General features: G+C 50.0%; 1 protein-coding gene across 1 annotated transcript; it reads right to left on the reverse strand.

Annotated features, from left to right (window-relative positions):
• Positions 1 to 876: 876 nt before the first annotated feature.
• On the reverse strand, positions 877 to 11,349 carry DLX4 (distal-less homeobox 4). Its single transcript, XM_048830234.2, has 3 exons — positions 10,890 to 11,349; positions 5,137 to 5,330; positions 877 to 2,096 (listed from the first exon to the last, which is right to left on the reverse strand). The coding sequence occupies exons 1-3, from the start codon at positions 11,197 to 11,199 to the stop codon at positions 1,845 to 1,847; spliced, it is 756 nt and encodes a 251-aa protein (XP_048686191.2). The 5' UTR covers positions 11,200 to 11,349; the 3' UTR covers positions 877 to 1,844.
• Positions 11,350 to 17,967: the final 6,618 nt, after the last annotated feature.

A 17,967-nucleotide genomic window follows, 5' to 3' on the forward strand; every position in this document is an offset into this window, starting at 1 on the left:
TGGGAGAAAGCTTCCCTTGCATCCGATGAAGTGAGCTGTAGCTCGCCAAAGCTTATGCTCAAATCAATGTGTTTGTCTCTAAGGTGCCCCAAGTCCTCCTTTTCTCCTTGGAGAAAGGCTTCCCTTTGCCCTGTACTCCTCGGCACAGCTGGAGAGCTAAATAATAAACCAGTAATAACCCCCCAACCGGAATTTTCTCATAGCATAAAACACAAATGCACTTCGCTTGCATTGTCCGCATGGGAAATTCTAGCCCTGCCCTAGGTCCCTCAAAAAGCTTCCCAGGAGCTTTGGATCGGGCCCCTAGGGAAATAAAACGCTCATTCTGCGCCCCCCGAGCTTGTTCAGCCTGGAGCTCAGTGCTCCCTGATTCTACTTTGCAGATCTCGGTCCCTTGCTGCCTACATTTTACTACCCGTAGTAAAGTCAAGCGCCCGCGCAAACGTCCTCAGCCAGCGGGCCCTTGTCCCAAGCAATCAGAACAAAAATCCAAGCAAGTATTCATAGAATATCAGGGTTGGAAGGGACCTTAGGAGGTCATCTAGTCCAACCCCCTGCTCAAAGCAGGACCAAGCCCCATTTTTGCCCCAAATGGCCCCCTTGATCATTGAACTCACAACCCTGGGTTTAGCAGGCCAATGCTCAAACCACTGGGCTATCCTACCCCCCACTGGATTCTTTTTACTGGGAAAACATGGAAACAATTCTTGTTAAAGAAAACATTTCTCCTCAACGTTTTCCTGTAGTGACCAGGGGAAAACCTATTCCCCCTCCTTAGACCAGAGTTAAAAAATTGCATTAGAAATGGGTATTATAAAATGTGGGGGGAGGGTTGGGAGGGGCAAAAACCGATGGAAGGAAAGACATTTACTATACAGCTTTACATCCTATTTATAAAGAGAAACAACATCATAACAAAATGTTATTTATAAATAAATCTTTGCCAGACAGGAGGGGAGAAACCATGGCTTCAGGTGGGCGGGTACAGGAGGGGATTAGAGATCGAATGAATGTGGAGAATGTGTGTTAAATCGAATCACAAATTCTTCCAGAAAGAAATCCCCACTGTTTGGTGGATAAAACTGAACGCGAACAAGTTCTCTCTCTGCCTTTCAGTGGGGGGGGGGGGGTGTGCTTTATAAAAGGCCTGGAGGGAAATTACATTCCTCAAACTCTTCTGAGTCACTGTCTGTAAACACAATCCTGGTATTAAAGCACTTTAAAAATATTAACAGCAGGACACTCAAATGTGGAGTGAGCATTTGCTTTGCAGTATGGAAGAGTTTATAGAGAGATTTATATACACATATATATAGTTTTCCAAGTAGAAATCTGTCGATGTGTATAGAATGGGCTACCTACAGCACAAAAAAGGAGGAGGGTAATATTGTATAGTCGATAAAGTCTTTATCCAAGAGAGGGAGGGATTTCGGGGGGGGGGGGTAGATTGTCAGATGATGTAAATTGCCCGAGTTCCATTGACTTGGCACCAGTTAACGCCCATTGAGGATCATCTCCTCCCTCTTTACATTTCTGAGGAGCAGAGGAGAAAAAAAGCCAGTCTCTGAACAGGTCCCCAGACTTGTGAACAATTTCTTTGTAGGTTTTCTTTATTCCTGGCAGGGATAACATCATTGCCTTTGCTCTCCTCTGCTCTATGCAAATGTCAGCATCAACTCCTCACAGAGGTTCCACGTTCTCAGGAGAAGGCCTGGAGAATTTTCCCATGTGGCCGGCGGAACTCCCGGAGACTTGATGGTTTCATAAGTTCCTCAAAGAGCTGAGGGCTTGTGTTTCTTTTTCTGGGGGTGGGTGGGGAGGAGGGATCAAGGCAGAGCCCAGTGTCACATCATATGTGGTCTTGGCATGGCATCTTGCTGGTGTGGCTGATACCAAGGTCCAAAACTGTTGATGTAGCTGCTAGGAGGGATCGGGGCTCCTTTGCCAGCCATGGAAACGTCCCAGAGAGGGGGTATGTTGGGTGAGCAGGGGGACAAGGATGCAGAGTTGTGGAGGTGCTCCCCTTCCTGAACGCTGGAGCCCTGCTTCGCGATCTTCTTGTACTTGGAGCGTTTGTTCTGAAACCAGATCTTGACCTAGGACAAGGAGAGGAAAGAGTCACCTAACTACAAAGATGCATCCGATGAAGTGAGCTGTAGCTCACGAAAGCTCATGCTCAAATAAATTGGTTCGTCTCTAAGGTGCCACAAGTCCTCCTTTTCTTTTTGCGAACTACAAAGGTGTGTGTGTGTGTGGGGGGGGTGCTGTATACTCAATTAGCAGCTAGAATGGGGGGGGGGGTGTCCTGGAGTGCGTGTGGATTCCCTGCCACTATCTCTCCGGCTTGTCACTCCCCACCCCCGAAATAGGAGAGAGAATATACATAGGTTGCAAGGCAAAATAAATCCCCCCCCCCCCCCGCAGCTCTTTCCCGGTCTGGTCTTACAAACCAGCCCCAAAGCCCTGAATCGCCTGAGCTGGGGCCCAGGGGCGGGGTGGGGAGATGAGTTGGCAGCCGGTTTCCCGACCTGCCTCCGCTCGCAGGCCTGCCGCTGAATGCACTGTGCTGACTGACCCCCCCAGCCCCCCCAGCCCCTTCCACCTCCCGCCAACGCCTCGGCACCCTTGGGTTCAGGTGGAACGCGCGCCCCAAAGTCTCAAGCGTCCGCTCTCAGCTGGGCCCCGTGGGGGCCACTTCAGTGGGGGCCGGGGAGCAGACTCTGGTCTGGAGAGGAAAGATTTTTAATTGATTTCTGCTTCCAAACGGAGGGGGCCAGCGCGCACCAGGGAGTTTGCTGGTTTATTGTAAAGCGCAGATTCCCAGGAGCTAGAGAGAAATGACGGGGTGCGGGGGGGGGGGGCTGTAGTAGCTGATTCAGTGCGGGGGGGGCTAATTGCGAAGGGTAGGGGGGGGCCCCGTGGAGCGCCCCGGCTGTGAGATTTCTGGCGTACAAAGCAGCAGCTGGGCGTGGAGTCTGCCGCGGACGGGGCTTCCCGAGCTCAGGTCCTTTCTCCGTGAATCGGTGCCGACTACCCCGGCTACCGACCGGCCTCCCTCGGGGTGCCCCCGGGCGGGCCGCCAGCCATAAGGCCCGCCCGACTTGGGGGAAACTAACGCACCCTGGCTCCGCTCCAGCTGGCGTGGAAGCCCACAGGGGGGTGGGAGTGCTGGCTTCGGAGTGAAATAGGAGCCGGATCGGGCCCATCCTCAGGAACAGGTGACTACGCGAGAGGCGCATCTTAGGCGGCGTCTCTGCGCAGCGCCTCGGGCTGGTCCGCTCCTGGAGCCCGAGCCTGTGTCCGGGGCGATGCTTGGGAAAGTGCCTTAAAATATCCGGGCGCCACTGAAGACAATGGCAAAACTCCCGGGGGGGGGGGGGACTACAGGATCCCCCTGTGGGGGGGGGCTTCTGCTTTGACTGTGAGAGGACTGCGCCTAGGGCAGACACCGGGGTGGATGGCAGAGGAGAGAGGGAGCGCAAAGGAGGCTGGGCTGGGGGGAACCGCGCTGCGGTTCTGGGGGGGGGGGTCAGCCCCATTTCGTAACGCCGCGCAGCGCGCAGCTGACTGGCTCTTTTGACAGGGCGCTGCTTTGCAGGTCCTCACTTGCCTCCTTTGTTTTTTTATGGTGATGATGATTATTAAATCTCGTTGCCCGTGGCTGTGGACTGATCCCTCGCGCCTGCCTGTCTGCATCTCTCTCTTCAAAGCCGTTCACCCGTCTCTCTTTGCTCCTGCCCCGCGTTCCCATCCAGCTGTGCGGAGCCACGGCCCAGCTGAGGCTCGGGCCCCAAGATGGGGACAGGATTTACTCAATCAGCCGATTGCCTCCCCCAAGCCCCTGCTTGCTCATTTCTCCGGGGTTTCCTCTACACTATTTTTAAGCCAGGCGGCCAAGAGTTTGCTCTCAAATTCCATCCCTGTAAATCCGGAGTCACTCCGCTGCAAAGGAGCGAGTCCGAATTCACACGGCTGAGAGCCAGCATTCGGTCCAATCTCATTGTTGGGGCTAGTTTCTGGTCTTTGTTTTTGTTTACGTGTGCCGGGGACCACTGGGCTTCCCGAGCGAGGCTTCACGGTTGTCTGATTTGTTTCTTCTGCACGTAAATGAAATTGAAACGAAACCAGCCGAGCTCCGGGTTTCCTTGGGGACAGAGCTGAGCAGCCGCTCAAAGGGGGGCTGTTTCTCCCTGGCAGGCAGTATCCCCCCCCCCGCCCACCCTGCAGAACAGTTTGTCAACCTCAGATAGACAAACATCCCCATCCTCGCTGAGAAATAACAGAACAATTAAAGGAAATGCCTCTCAGCTCGGGAGCAATTCCACAGGGCTTTGAAGACAGAGAAAGAGGGCGAATGGGAACCACATGCGGCAGAAGGGGGCCGAGGCGAAGGCGCCGGAATTAAGGACAAATCATCTCTCACAGAGAGAGAGAGAGAGAGAGAGAGACGGTGCAGAACCAAATCCAGCCCAGAGTTACCCCAGGGAAGCCAGAGGGAGAGCGGGACAGAACTGAGCTCCATCCATCCGGTGATTTGGCCTTGTTCTCTGAATCGCAGGGCTCCTAGGGTTTTCCTCGAGCCAAATCCTTCTCTCAGTTACACCCCTACAACTGCAGAGTCAATCCAGATTTACTTCTGAGCAGAATTTGGAATGATCTATTTACAAAGATGTGGCGATGTGTGAGAGAAGGCAGGGCGGGATTCTGGTCTAAACAAGTATGAATCCGAACTAACTGTTGATGTACAGGGATGGAACAGAGGCTGGAAGTGGCCCAATGAAAGCAAACGGAAGGAACTGCATGCATTGTTATTTCTTACACACTAGAGAGATGGAGCCAGATTCTGCTCTACACAGGGTTAAATCCGAATTAGCTCTGAACTTTCATGGCTGTAACTGAGAGCAAGATGTGACTTAATGAAACCAAACGCAACTCTGCCTACTATTTTGTTGTACGTTAGAGAGACAGGACCAGACCCTGCTTCCAGTCACACCCCCGCAAATTCAGAGTCAATCCGGATTCGCTCCAGTGTAGAGCAGAATCTGGCCCCGTGGCTAAAGTCCAGCTGTTGCCAAGGGCTCAGTAGGGGTTGGATTGGATCTCAGCCCATTCCCTCTGGCTCTCCCCAGCCGGTACCTGCGTCTGGGTCAGTCCCAGCTGCGCTGCCAGTTCCGCTCTTTCAGGGAGGGCCAGATACTGGGTCTGCTGGAAGCGCTGGTTGAGAGCCTGGAGCTGCAGGCTGGAGTAGATGGTGCGGGGCTTGCGGATTTTCTTCCCTTTGCCGTTGATGCGGATCTCGCCGTTCTCGATCACGGTGGTTTTCTCGTGCTCTGGAAAAAAAAAAAAATAAATAAATTAAATGACGGGTGGATGAAAAGCCTCGATAAAGCGAGAGCGACTGGCAGCCTCCGGAGTGGGGGGAGGGGAGCCTGGCGCAGAGAGGCCAGAAAGGGGTGATAAGCGGATCCCGGAGATCCAACACCCCCCCCGAATCCACAGGGAAGAACAAAGGGAGGGAAGCATCCCGGGGCTGAGCCACCCCCATATGGCGTGGGACGCTGTTTAAATGCCAGAGGTTGGTTCCCACACACTTCGTTGACGCCAAAAGACGCTCTTGGCCCAGGATCGGGTCCCCTAATCACCCTTATAAACGCTGAAAAATGACCTTAAAACAACGAAAAGAGGTTTCGTCTCTTTCTGTGTGTGTGATTTTTCCTAGGCCTGGGAAGAAGGAAGCGGGGGGGGGGGGCAAAAATTTGTATAAATTCTGCAGTTGGAGGGGAGTAATTGACAGCATGATCTGGCTCGGGGGAAGCCCTCGGAGCCCCGTGGTCTATTGGTCACCTATCGGAGAACAAGGCCAAATCCGCTCCACCGCTCAGAATCGCCCCTTATTCCGGATTGACAGCTCAATCGGGCCTAAGGGGAGCAAAGGAAGCGCTGTGTCTTCTTGTTGGTCTTTATTGATTTACAGCTCCGGGAAGTTTAAGCTTGGGGGCGCATCGAGGTGTCAGCCTTATTGTATCAGTCCCAAGTAATGCTCCTGAACGGTCTCACAGCCGACCCTTCCCCCGGAGAAGGTGGTGGGCTGGCTGGGGCTTGGTGCAGCCCGTCCGCAGGCTGCCCCCAATTCTACAGGAAGATCCTTCAATCAAAGGCTTGTCTCGGGGGGTCCGGGGGGTTGTGTGTGTAAAATACTGCTTAAATTCTCCCAACAATGTGTATTTTAAAAATCCCAATCGATCGGACAGGGCAGGGAAACAGGGGGGGAAAACGGACAGGACCGTGACCTCCCCCCCTCCGCCCACTCCTCCCCCCCCCCCCCACAACAGCTATAAAATAGATCCTGTAAATAAGTGGCATATTATATCAAGTATTATAGGGTAAATCTAAGCCACTTAGCCATATATCCTATTCAGAAACCTCTTTCTTCCCTGCAACGGAGCAGACCCTCCGCCACGTGACAGTCCCTTAATTAGCAGTAATGAGGAGACATTTATTAGTTCTGCACAAAGTAGAGGCGTCTCCCTATCCGAGTTTGCTGATTATGAATTCTGCTGGTGTCGCACGTACCCGCTCTGCGCTTTTCATTTTTAGGTGTCTGTCGCCCCCCCCCCCCCCCCCCCGGCCATTCCCCCTTGAGCAGGTGGCGGAGAATATCCCAAAGCCATATAGCGCGTCGTCTGGGGTTCCTTCCCGGTTTAGACTCTTCGAAAGTGAAGCCCCTCTCCTGCAAAGTTTTAAGCCCCTGCTTAACTTTATTAACTCAGCTACCCTGCATTGTAATAACTCCCTAATGAGGGCTGACAGTTCCCATCAGCTAAAGAGCTGCCCCAGAACTGGTCCCCATGGATCTTGGTCTATGTGTTTGTTGCTTCCTTTTGTTAATTCGGCTTCATCTCTCAGGCCGTTTATACTTTATAATCAAGTTCTGGAGACACCCCTGCCAACGTCACTTCGGTCTTTTAACAGCGCTGCATTGTTAGATTATATAACTTAGATTAGTTTATGTTAGATTATATAACTTGCAAACTGTAGAGACGGTCTTTATACACGCAAAATTCAAGCCACTGGGAAGTTTGAATAGAAAGAATTCAGGGCAGGGCACTTTGCTCTGTTAAGTTTATGTGGGTAACATCAAAGCAGGGTATAAATTTGTTATAAAATAATGAGCTACTTATTCACTTCTCATTCTCCAGCCAGCTTCGAAACGCTGCTCCACACTGTAATTAATTTTGATGGCAATTTTCTTTTTCAATCGACAAGATCGTTATGAGATTTGTACGTGCAAATGGAAAGCGTGAGGGCGCATTGAGTCAACAGAAGAGTAAAGTATAATTTTTAAAAAAACCCTCAAGGAATCATTTAATTTCAAAACAAAAGAACTTGCCGTAAAATCTCATATATAAAATCTCAACGCTAATTAGCAAATTCCTGTTAGCCCATTGCACAATTCCTGTTAGCCCATTTTCCCTTTCTCCGGTGGTTTTGTTAACGTCCTGTCGAATTCATTTTAAAGCCGATTTGCCAATGAGTTGCATGGATATTTCGTTTACTAGTTTGTTTCTTTCTTTCAGTGAACAACTCGCTTGCAGGGTAGAAATCAAAAGCTTGAAAATCGTGCTATTGTGAAAGGGCCAGATGCTGGTCTAAATGACATTGATTTAAACCCGGAGTAATTCAGGTGAATTCACCCAGGCGGCAGTGGAGTAAATCCGGATTTGCACTAGAATAATTTAGCATCAGAAAATGTTTCGCCAATCGATTTGTGTTCTCTCTCTCTTTGGACCAATGGATCTGAATTTAAAATGAAAGATTCTTGTTTCCCCACGAGATGAAGCCTAACCTGTGAAAAGATTCAATAATTTTTAATAGATGTCAGTTTCATAATTCCTCCTTAAATCTGGACGGCAATAAATTAACTGGGCGGGTGTATAGATACACACACGTTCCTAATATATTAACGACCCGTGACTTGTTCTGCGTATCGAATTAGTATTCTGGGAAGTGAGCAGAACATTTAAAAGGAACTCAAATGGAAACCCATGAGCTGCGGAGGAAATTTGAGTCCAAATAGAGGCAGAATTTGAATGGAGCCTGGGATTTCCCTTGTTAGGTGCAATCAGAAATAGCATGCATCTGAAGAAGTGGGGGGTTTTACCCACCGAAGCATATGCCCAAATAAATCGGTTAGTCTTTAAGGTGCCCCCAGACTCCTCCTTGTTTTTGTGGCTACAGACAAACACGGCTACCCCCTGAGACTTGGTATAACACTGGCAAATAAATGCGGGTTCTCTTCTTTGCAAAGGGAATACTGAAATAAATAAGGACATATCTCATTAGCCAGGGTTACACAAGCCGCCAACCCCCTGCCACAATTCCAAAGCGGCCGGGAGAAGTTTTCGTGATTCAAAGTTAGCTTCTCTCCGGCTCCCCGAAATTTATTGGCAACTGATTCATCTAAATTTGTTTCCGCGGTCCGCCGCCCTCAGTCCTTCATTTGTTCCTGGGAGCTTTCGAAGAAAGTAGAAAGGGTTAGAGAGAGTCACTTCAGTTCTAGATTTGAACGCTTCACGAGAAGAGAGCTTGAATTTTAACCCAACCCGGGGAAAATACTACTACTAATTAATAATTAACCCAATTAATAATTAAAACCCTCCGGAAGGGTTTCTGTCCCGCAGGGAGATTCTCTGCTGTTCTGGTTGGCAGTACGGTCTCAGCAGTGACTAACAGGCTCAGTTCGGAATGTGTTAATCTGTTACACGACGGCCCAAATTCTGCTCTCAGTGAAATTGGTGTAAATCCGGAGTCACTCCAGGAAGGGAGGAGCAGAATTTGGCCTCCTCGATCTCTACGGTCTGCAGACACTTAGGACCGTATCCTGCTGCGAAGGAACATTGGGCAGTTAAACCTGGATGAACGCAGGGGCAGGACGGGGCCTTGCCTAGGTTTAGCGAAATGCACTTCCATTTGAGAAGGTTCTCCCCTGGTGCACGGATCACTTTAATGACTAACTTTTTGTTACAGGGGCTCTTAAAAGCCCAGGAAAAATCGCTAAGGCAACTGCCCACATTGTTTCCGTTACCAAAGAATCCGTTCCGATAGTCACTCCAAAATCTTTTGTTTTATTTTTACAACTAGGACTTTTCTTTTTTAAATGAGGACTATATCACTGCCAGCTCTTTGCTCTCTGTGGCATCTCTATGCAGTCCTTTGCTTCTAGCCTATGCCCCGTGATTAAATATTTTGGCATTTTACCCTCACGTAATACATATGTAATTCGTTTTTAAAACGACTTCCCCCCTGAGCGTTCCAAGAACTTCGCTGCCCGCACGAAATAGCTCCAAACGGGCGGTGTAAACATATTCGTTTTAGAAAGCGATGTGCCCAAAGAACAATGGACTGTTTAAGCGGCTTCTTTACGGCAAGTTTCCTAATGCGGCTGATCTGCCATGAACCCGGTTTGTATCGCCCCTGGAATCTTGACAGGTGCCAATTAAAGGATATTGGCATTAAATAATATAAATACACGAAATGGAAAGGATTGGTTGTGTATGCCTTTCCCAAACATCCAGCCCGTGTTGTATTAAAATTAAACATTGCTAAGTGTATTTTATGGCGGATGCAGGCCTCGCCTCTGCAGCCAGGCGATGAAAGATATTAACAAGGTGCCATACAGTCTAATTGTTACAAAATAAACAATTGCATTCTTCTTCCTTCTGTACGTCAGCCTCCAATTCTGGGCCATTGCAGATAAATCTGACAGATACACCAGGGTAACTGACAGGTCATTCTGGGTGTGCGCAAAATTCTGGAGGGAAATCCCAGGCCCATTAAACTCAATGACATCCACTGGCTTCCATGGGGCCAGAATTTTACCCCTGGAGCATAGGAAAACGGAGACGGGTTTTCTTCCTTGCTAAAAGGGAGGGATATTATTTTTCAGAAAATCGCTTCCATGGCAGATCTAGAATAAAATGCAGAAACAAATAGGAGACGTTTTCTGGTAAAGGGGCATATGTTTCCAATCTAACAGCGAAGAGAGGTTTTCGGGATATTTTAGCCAGTGCGTATTTTTTAAAGAAAATGTCCCAAAGTAAACAAAAACAAAACAAAAAAACCCACAGCCCTCGTCAACCCAGAGTCTCAGGAGAGATGCCCAGGCCCCTGCAATCCAACGCACAGTTCCTTTGCTGGCGAGAGACGTTTTTAAGTGGGGGAAAATACAGTTGTCCTAAAAATTCGTGTTTGCATTGCGAGCGTACCAAGTTAACAGAAACATAATGTTTTTCATAAACGGGGAGAGAACTTAAGACAGTTTTCCTATAAAAGGATTTCCATTGAGCTTGTAATTCTTTTGTTTGTTTGTGGGGGGGGGGGGGAGGTAAGCATCTCGGTTTTGTCAAAATTATTATTTTGTTCCCTTATGGAGGGGGGAGCTTTGGAAAACTCGCAAAAGGAAGCTGTAGCAGGTCTAGCCTAAACCCCTAGCTAAAGAGAGGGCTAAACCAGGTGCTCTGAGACAAGCCAAGCGGGGGGTCAGAAGTCTCCTGCGCCAGGAGAAGGCTACTTTCAACTCCAAACTCTGAGCAGAGATTCGCCTCTCGGTCTGATGCTTGGGTCGGAGGAACTGCCAGATACTTTCTGTTTGTAGCAGCGGGGGGAAAGAACTCTTCCTGCAAAGGGCTGGATTATAGACTGAGCCAGAGAGAACCGGGGCCCGGGGGGTGGACAGCGGAAGGGCACTTGCAAGGGGCTAGAGGGCACAGAGAGGGGGCTACACGAGTGGACCGGCGCTGGAGGCTAGCAGGACCCCCCCCCCCCCCCCAGAGGGACTGGGCTGGAATAGAGTATGCCCAACACACAGGCACAGACCCACACCCCCTTACCTGTCTCCTCTAGTCTGCCCCGGTGCCCCAGGGCGCTGGCCGGCTGCTGGTAGGACAGGTACGGGCTGCCGTGGAGATGGTGCGGGTGGTGGGTGCCGCCAGCCGAGCCGGGGTACGGGTAAGCCACGGACCGTCCGTAGGGTGCAAAGGGGCCCCCCTCGTGCAAGCCGTGGAGGGGGTAGTGGCCGTGGGCCAGGCTGGGGGAGGGCGGCGGCTGGGGCGAGGGCGGGTGGCCGTGCCCGAACTCCAGGAACGCGGATTTGGAGGGGTCCGGCCCCAGCAGGCTCTCGGCCAGGGAGCTCATAGTCATCGCGGAGCCCAGGCCCGGGCGCGCAACCCGACCGGCACGGGGCTAGCAACCGGACGGGCGGCGGCGGCGGCTGCTAGGGCGAGCCATGGCTGGGGCAGGGCACAGCCCCGCTGCTCCCGCTGCGCTTCGCCCCTCTCCCGCCCCGGCCCGGGCTGCAGGGAGCTCTCCGCGCAGACCCCCCCCCCCCGCCGGCTACATCCAGGCTCCGCAGCGCAACCTCCTGCTCAGAGCTCGCCCCGGGGGTTCCCCCTGCGCCCTCCCCGCCCCGCCCCGGGCCTCCCCGATTGGCCCAGGCGGCCAGTGACGTCACGGAGCCCTGAGGGCAGCCCCTCATCACGGTAATTAACAAGCAGGCCGGCTAATGGCAGCTGCCTTCCTGCAAGCCAGGCCGTGGGACGGGGGGGAGGGGAGGCACCGGAGCAACAGGTCTGGGCTATTTTTTTGGGGGGGGGAGAAGTTTAGCATAAATGTTTGTCGACAGGAGCTCACGCTGGCTTTCCACCCGGGTCCCTCCCCCACGGGCTTGAATGGATTTTGCTCCGGGGGCAAGTGAGGGCAGACTCAGCCCCCTGAGCTCATTGGCAGAGTAAGAAATTTGTTTATCTGAGTTGGTTTTATTTTAAGAGGTTTAAAAAGTCCAAATATTTTACTTTTCCCACCCCACCCACCCCAAATTTCATTGAAAGTTGAAAAAAATGTCAGCCAGCTCCAATTAAAAACAAAACAGCAAATCAAAAGGGGGAGGGGGAATAGGACACCCTCCCCCCAGCACCGCCTCCACCCAAAACAGGCAGAAGAAGGAGGCTGGGGCCCTTATTAAACCAGCACTGGCGTGGATCAGTTCATCAGAGCTGTCCAACCAATTCTGACAGGAAAAGCGGCCGGAGCTGAGAGGAGATTTGAAAGGGGATTTTCCTGGAGGAGTCTGACACAGTCTTCCACTGACAGGAGGGGTGTGAATTCCACTGACCAGTTTAAGGACCTTTGACGCAGCCAGAGAGGTGTAAAGGGCCAGTCAGTCCACCCTCAATTCTCCATTACTGAGGGACAAGCCACACTCCTTGCGATATTTGTTTTCCACAAGCTACTCTGAGTCTAACCTCCTAGGAGTGATGGACCCGAATATTTGGGTGCTAAGAGCTACGCTCTATTCTTACATTTATCAACCCAAACTTGGCATATTGCCGATTATGTCCTATATGTATTTTATGACTTTTAAACCAAACTTTAGTACTTGTGGGTAATTTAAGCTTTATACCTAGAGGTATAGACACTTTTTCCTTAACCTGTGCAGTAGATAATTTTAACATTAGCTTTCATAAAACATTTTAAATCTGTTTTTAATTATAGCACTGAGGAGCCCCCATCAAGGAGCAGGACCCATGATGCTCGGAGATGTACAAACAGAGCAAAAAGTCAGTCCCGGTTTCACAGAGCTCACCCTCTAAGTACAAAGACAAGAGATGAATACTGACGGGGGGGGGAGACAAGGAAAGGAGGGTACACTGTTGGCTAGCCATCGTCTGAGAACACCCGCTCTGAGAATCAGGCGTCACTCCTGCTGGAAACCACCCCGCGCTCGGCGCTCTCTGCGCGCAGGTGTGACCGCCCAGGCGCGCTGCAGAGCAATGAGGGATCGGGCCCGGGCTCTAGCGGGCACTCAGGCCGGCGGAAAGGGTGTTTGCTGACCTCTGCAAAGTGGGACCCGTTCCCACTCTCTTTAGAGCCAAAAAGTACCAGCGAAACTGGCAGCGATGTTGCCCCATCCGTCGCTGAAATGAACACGGATTGCGAATCAGGGGGGTTAATCTTGGAGCTTCCAAGCTGTTTCTTCCAAAAGCCTTTGTTTTTCTTTCAAGCTTTTATTTCTGGAAGAAGTTTCCTTCAAAAGAACACCCCCCCCACCCCCCATTAACCCTCCTCCCCTCTCGGGCTGTGGTGCAGGGTTCGTTTTTCTTTCTCCTGGTGCATCCTCAGTCTTGCAAGTAGGAACGGGGGCCGATGCAAACATTATTCCCCGCTCGTAACATGTCTAGCTCCCCTGAGCTGGTGTTTAATGAGGGGATTTGTATGGCAGACAGCGGGAACCCCTACCACTGTTACATGGCCCAGGTAAATCCGCACCTTACGACTCCAGGCCCTGCTGAAGCTGGTTTGAAGCGCAAGAGTTTCAGAGAGATTCGGCATCCTCTTAACCCATCCATGGCAGCAAGAGCCCATCACTCCCAGAGGAAGGCTTTGGGGATGCTCAGTTGGTAGGTTTCATGGGGCGAGGGGGATCTGACCATCCATTTTCAATTGTAACAAAAACAGGTTCCAGCAAATTGTCTCCAAAACCGATCAGAGAAAAGTGGAGCCTTTGCACCTTTTGGTATAAGGCCCTTGGGTGGGACTTACCAGAGGCCTGTTAATTGCTGTATTACATTGTTCTTCTTGATTATTGGCATGGCGCTCGCGGCTCGGAGTCCAAGTCCAGGATCAGGACCCCGTTGTGATAGGCCGTATACAGAACATTAATTCCTTCAGGCGGCTCTACCGGCATCCCTGCATTGCATGGGGCAGGCAAGCTCTTTGATAAACATCCAAGGATGGAGATGGGAATTGGAGCCCTTGGAACCCGACCGCTTCCCCATCGGTAGCCGGGCGTTCATTATAATCCTCCAGGGGGGTCCTTACCCCCAGACCAAGCCATGTGCAGGATTTCCTTCCTGGGCAGTGCAATGTCCTGTCAGGGGGGCTTCAGCCTTTAGGAGGAAGGGGATGTGGCCCAGGGAGCCAGATCATTGAGCTACAAATACTTCCTCTTTTAAAATCTATGGGGCGAGAAGAAAATAAAAACAGCACCTCTGAAGCCCTGCTAGGATCGGATCCTCATTTCATCTTGGTGCATGGCAGGGTTTACCTGTATCTTCTAAGTCAGAGGAATCTCCCATAGGTCATCGATTGCAGGACTGGGTCCTGGGTCACCTGTAATGAACAAGCCGCTAGCCATAACAGACACCCAAGAGCTGGATCGAGGTCTAGACAGCAGCACGCGTTCCTCTTTTTCTCTCTCTCTCCTGTGTCTAAACGGGGCTGATCCGAATTCACCCGAGCTGGATTGCTTCCAAGCTGCCTCGCTAAGCATTCTCCTGCGGCATTCAGTGCACCTCGCCGGCTTTGTGGATTCTTTTGCCTAATTTGATTAATTGGGCTGCGCCGTGTTATTATTGCTTGACACCCCCCCCCCCCTGTTTTGTTTGATCCCTTCCCTCTTGGCATTCCGGAAGTGAAACGTCCGCGGTATCTTAAATGTGGAGTTTAATTACATAAATACACCTCTCTCCAGGCTAATAACATGCAAATTCAATCCTGAGGTGCCCGTCTTGCCACCAGGCATCCGTGTGGATTTCTCTGCCCCCCTCCCCAATTAAATCGGTGGAAAACCGCGCCCCTTGTTACCATTAAACACAAGCAAATATGTTTTGTTTTGTGACGGGACCCCCGTTTGCAAGGCACTTTGAGCCCTTCGCTTTTTTGAGCAAGGTTTTAAAATACAAGTTTTCATCCTTTCCAAATGTTCTTCCCCCTCCGCCCCGAGTTTGAAGCAGAGATTCCCCCCCACACACACACACACACACCTGCACCTCTGAGGGGCAGAAACTCGGTGGGGTTCGTAGGAAACGCACAGAAACGGAGCCGATCCATCACAAAAGCAAACCCTGCAATCTCGGACCGGTGCGATCGCCTCTGGAACAGGCCGTGTGGACACACGCGCGCTGTTTATACACGAGATTTCTGCCCACACACAGGACCCACTCTAGTAACCCAGTCCCGCTGCCTACACGCCGTCTAAACTAGGGACTAAAAGATTCTCCCCCCCCGCCCCCCACTCTTCCCACCTTGTCTGATAGCGTAAAACCCCATTTATCCTGGAACCGGATTCTTTTCTGTCTTATCCCAGCTCTGGCACACCACGGAATTGGAACCCAAATGAAGAAGACGGAAGTACATTTTTCCTGAAGAGAAGAAGTGTATAAACTGGCGTTTGACACGGGGGGAGGGTCTTAAGCCTGTATTCCTGTTCCCCCCAAACTGTCCCCTCCCTGGGAGATCAGAGGGGGTTCCCCTCAGTGCAGGAGGGATAAGATTTTAGGCACAGGGAGATTTTCAGGGTCCCATCCAGCTTCCATTAAAGCCATGTGGCTGGTTGTCCCCCCCCCCCACCCCCAGTGCAGGCAGGATCGGGCCCTGTGTAGTCTGTGAGGTGGGTTAATTTCATTTGCAGGCCTGTTGTCCCATCAGGTCTGCTGCATTGTCCTTTCAAGAGATGACCCACCCCTCCTTTCATGGGGGAACAGATTCCACTTTGCAAAGTGAGAGAAGTATCAACAACCAAGCAAACTGTCCAAGGGATAACAAAGTGTCTGGCCTTTCCCACCAGCCTCAGCTCTTTGGGGTCCCTTCTGTGTTTGTACAGCACCTTGTACCATGTCTGGGGTTTTTAGGTGCTCTGGGGATACAAATAGTAATAAAAAACCTTCCATAATTCCTCCCCCGCACTCACTTCCTCCTCATTTATGGTGTCGACCCCCTATCTTTTACTCATCCAAACATAAAAAGCAGGCCCTCGGTGGTGAGACTACCTGGGGGCTCTATTTGAATTTGATTTATATCATTATTTCAGTAGTGATTTAGAGTCACTTGTTATTAGTAGGGCACGAGGAGGGAGGGAAACAACACTTTGCTAGGATAGGGCAAATATTTCATTCTAGAGGTCATCTGCGGTACTGAAATAAATGCCATAACAGTGGTGAAAGGAAAAGAGGATGGCGGTAACGTGAATATTTTTTAAAATTTCTCAGAATTTTATTTTTCATATATAGATACACAGGTGACGGATGCCTTAAATGATGCCTAACAAGGAGCAAAACAGCCGAGAGTTGGCAAAGTGAAGGAGGCTGCATTTACAGAGCGGGAAGATCTGTACAGTTGGGCCCTATCCTGTGATCAAATCTATTGTCCCAAACTCATTGCTCCTTTCCCCAGAAAACAGGCATTTGCACCCCCAAGAGGGGCTGAATAAATTAATATGCACATGTGGCCATTAAGGATAAGTAGTTTTACTGAAATAAAAAAAATAGTGTAAATTTTGTAAGGGGAAATGACATTTTAGCAGCTGGCAAACAACCAAGGGAACATTTCTCTTGTATTTCATATTCCAATGCAGAGACAAACCAAAATGGCCATTTTGACGTAAAGAAAAAAAAAGGCTGCCCCCAGTGCTAAGCAGCATTTCAGTGTGAAAATTCAGAGGGTGGCCTTAATCCTGGAAAGATTCACAGGCATGCTAATCTTTAGCACAGAGGAGCCCCATAGAGGTCAGTGGAACTACACCCAGGCCCTGCATACAGCAAAGCATTTAAGCACATGCTTAATAATAGTATCTAGCTCTTACCTAGTGTTTTCCATCAGTCGAATGCACTTTACAAAGGAGGTCAGGATCATTAACCCCACTTTACAGACAGGAAAACTGAGGTATGGGCCAGTGACATCACTTGTCCAAGGTCATCCAGCAGGGCAGTGCAGCCAAGCACATGCTTAGGTCCTCTTGACTTAAGCACATGCCTAAAATTAGGCCTAGGTTCAAGTGTTTTGCCTAATAGGGATGGACCGCTGAAGGGAAGGACATCGTGCATAAAGTTAAGCATGTGGGCTAATCTTTGCAGCATCAGGGCCTATGTATTTGTTACATTGCTCAGCCATGAAATCTTGTTAGTCTCTAAGGTGCCACAAGTACTCCTTTTCTTTTTTCATGAAACCTCAGTTTCAGATGTAACCAAACTTAATCCTGGAATAGAAACAAAAATTCTAAAAAACTCTTGCTCTATATGGAGTGAAATCAATTGTCCTACAGTGCAGCCTAGGATTAAATGTGAGTTGCCAATGTGAGCTAAAAGCTGATTTGCTGTTTTCACTGCTATTTTAACACCTGGGTTAAGAACACCCTTTTTATTTGGTAGCGTGGGCAGACCCTCAGACAGACAGTGCTCGGGGCTTGTGGGAAAAAAACACAATTTAGCCTATTATAAGCAAAGAAACTCCCTCTGATTCCACTGGTGAAGGACGGTGGAGTGGACAGTGTTTATTTAGGACCAACTCGTTTTTAAGAGGAAAAGGATCTGGTGTCTTTTTTCCTCCATTTTATATATGAAAACACAAGACAACTGTTGTGTAGACAACTCATCTCTCCCTCTAGCATGAATATAAAACCGTAATAAAGCTGAAACTGTTGCTTTTTAGAGGAGCCATCATTTCCCCAAAGGAGTTTGGCAGTTCTACACAGAGAAAGCTGTGATCCTGGATACTGAATACCATGACCGGCAGGTAGCTTATAAAACACATAACAACAACCTGACAAACCTACTTCTAAAGAGATGACAGAATCAAACAGTTGGGATCGGAGGTAGATTCCAAGCAATTTCAGCTACAAGGAGCTAAATCTGCCAAAATACGCCATAGCATTATGAAAGCAAGTCCTTTCACAATGCAAATAGGCAACGCTTTGCAATTGCTACAGGCTGCAGCTCAAACCGGGAGATGCCATTTCCCCTGCATGGAGGGAAAAGAGATTTATTTTCCACCCTCTCCCCCTACTCTGGCTATGCCAAATTACCAGCCAAGGATCTGGCCCGCAGTTTCTGCGTGGGGCTGGCCTCCTGGATGAATGATCTCAGGACCGGAAGACTCCAGTGCCTGTTGCAATCTTTGAATGGAAGTTGAACATGC

This window comes from Caretta caretta, chromosome 27 (genome assembly GCF_965140235.1).
Source record: "Caretta caretta isolate rCarCar2 chromosome 27, rCarCar1.hap1, whole genome shotgun sequence".
NCBI lineage: Eukaryota > Metazoa > Chordata > Testudines > Cheloniidae > Caretta > Caretta caretta.

What these genes read in the sequence shown, in the direction of transcription:
- DLX4 (XM_048830234.2), bottom strand. Translation starts at nt 11,199, where the DNA reads ATGACTATGAGCTCCCTGGCCGAGAGCCTGCTGGGGCCGGACCCCTCC. An exon ending in GGGCAGACTAGAGGAGACAG is followed by an intron (nt 5,331 to 10,889) that starts GTAAGGGGGTGT and finishes TTTTTTTTCCAG; the next exon opens with AGCACGAGAAAACCACCGTG. An exon ending in TGGGACTGACCCAGACGCAG is followed by an intron (nt 2,097 to 5,136) that starts GTACCGGCTGGG and finishes TCCTTGTCCTAG; the next exon opens with GTCAAGATCTGGTTTCAGAA.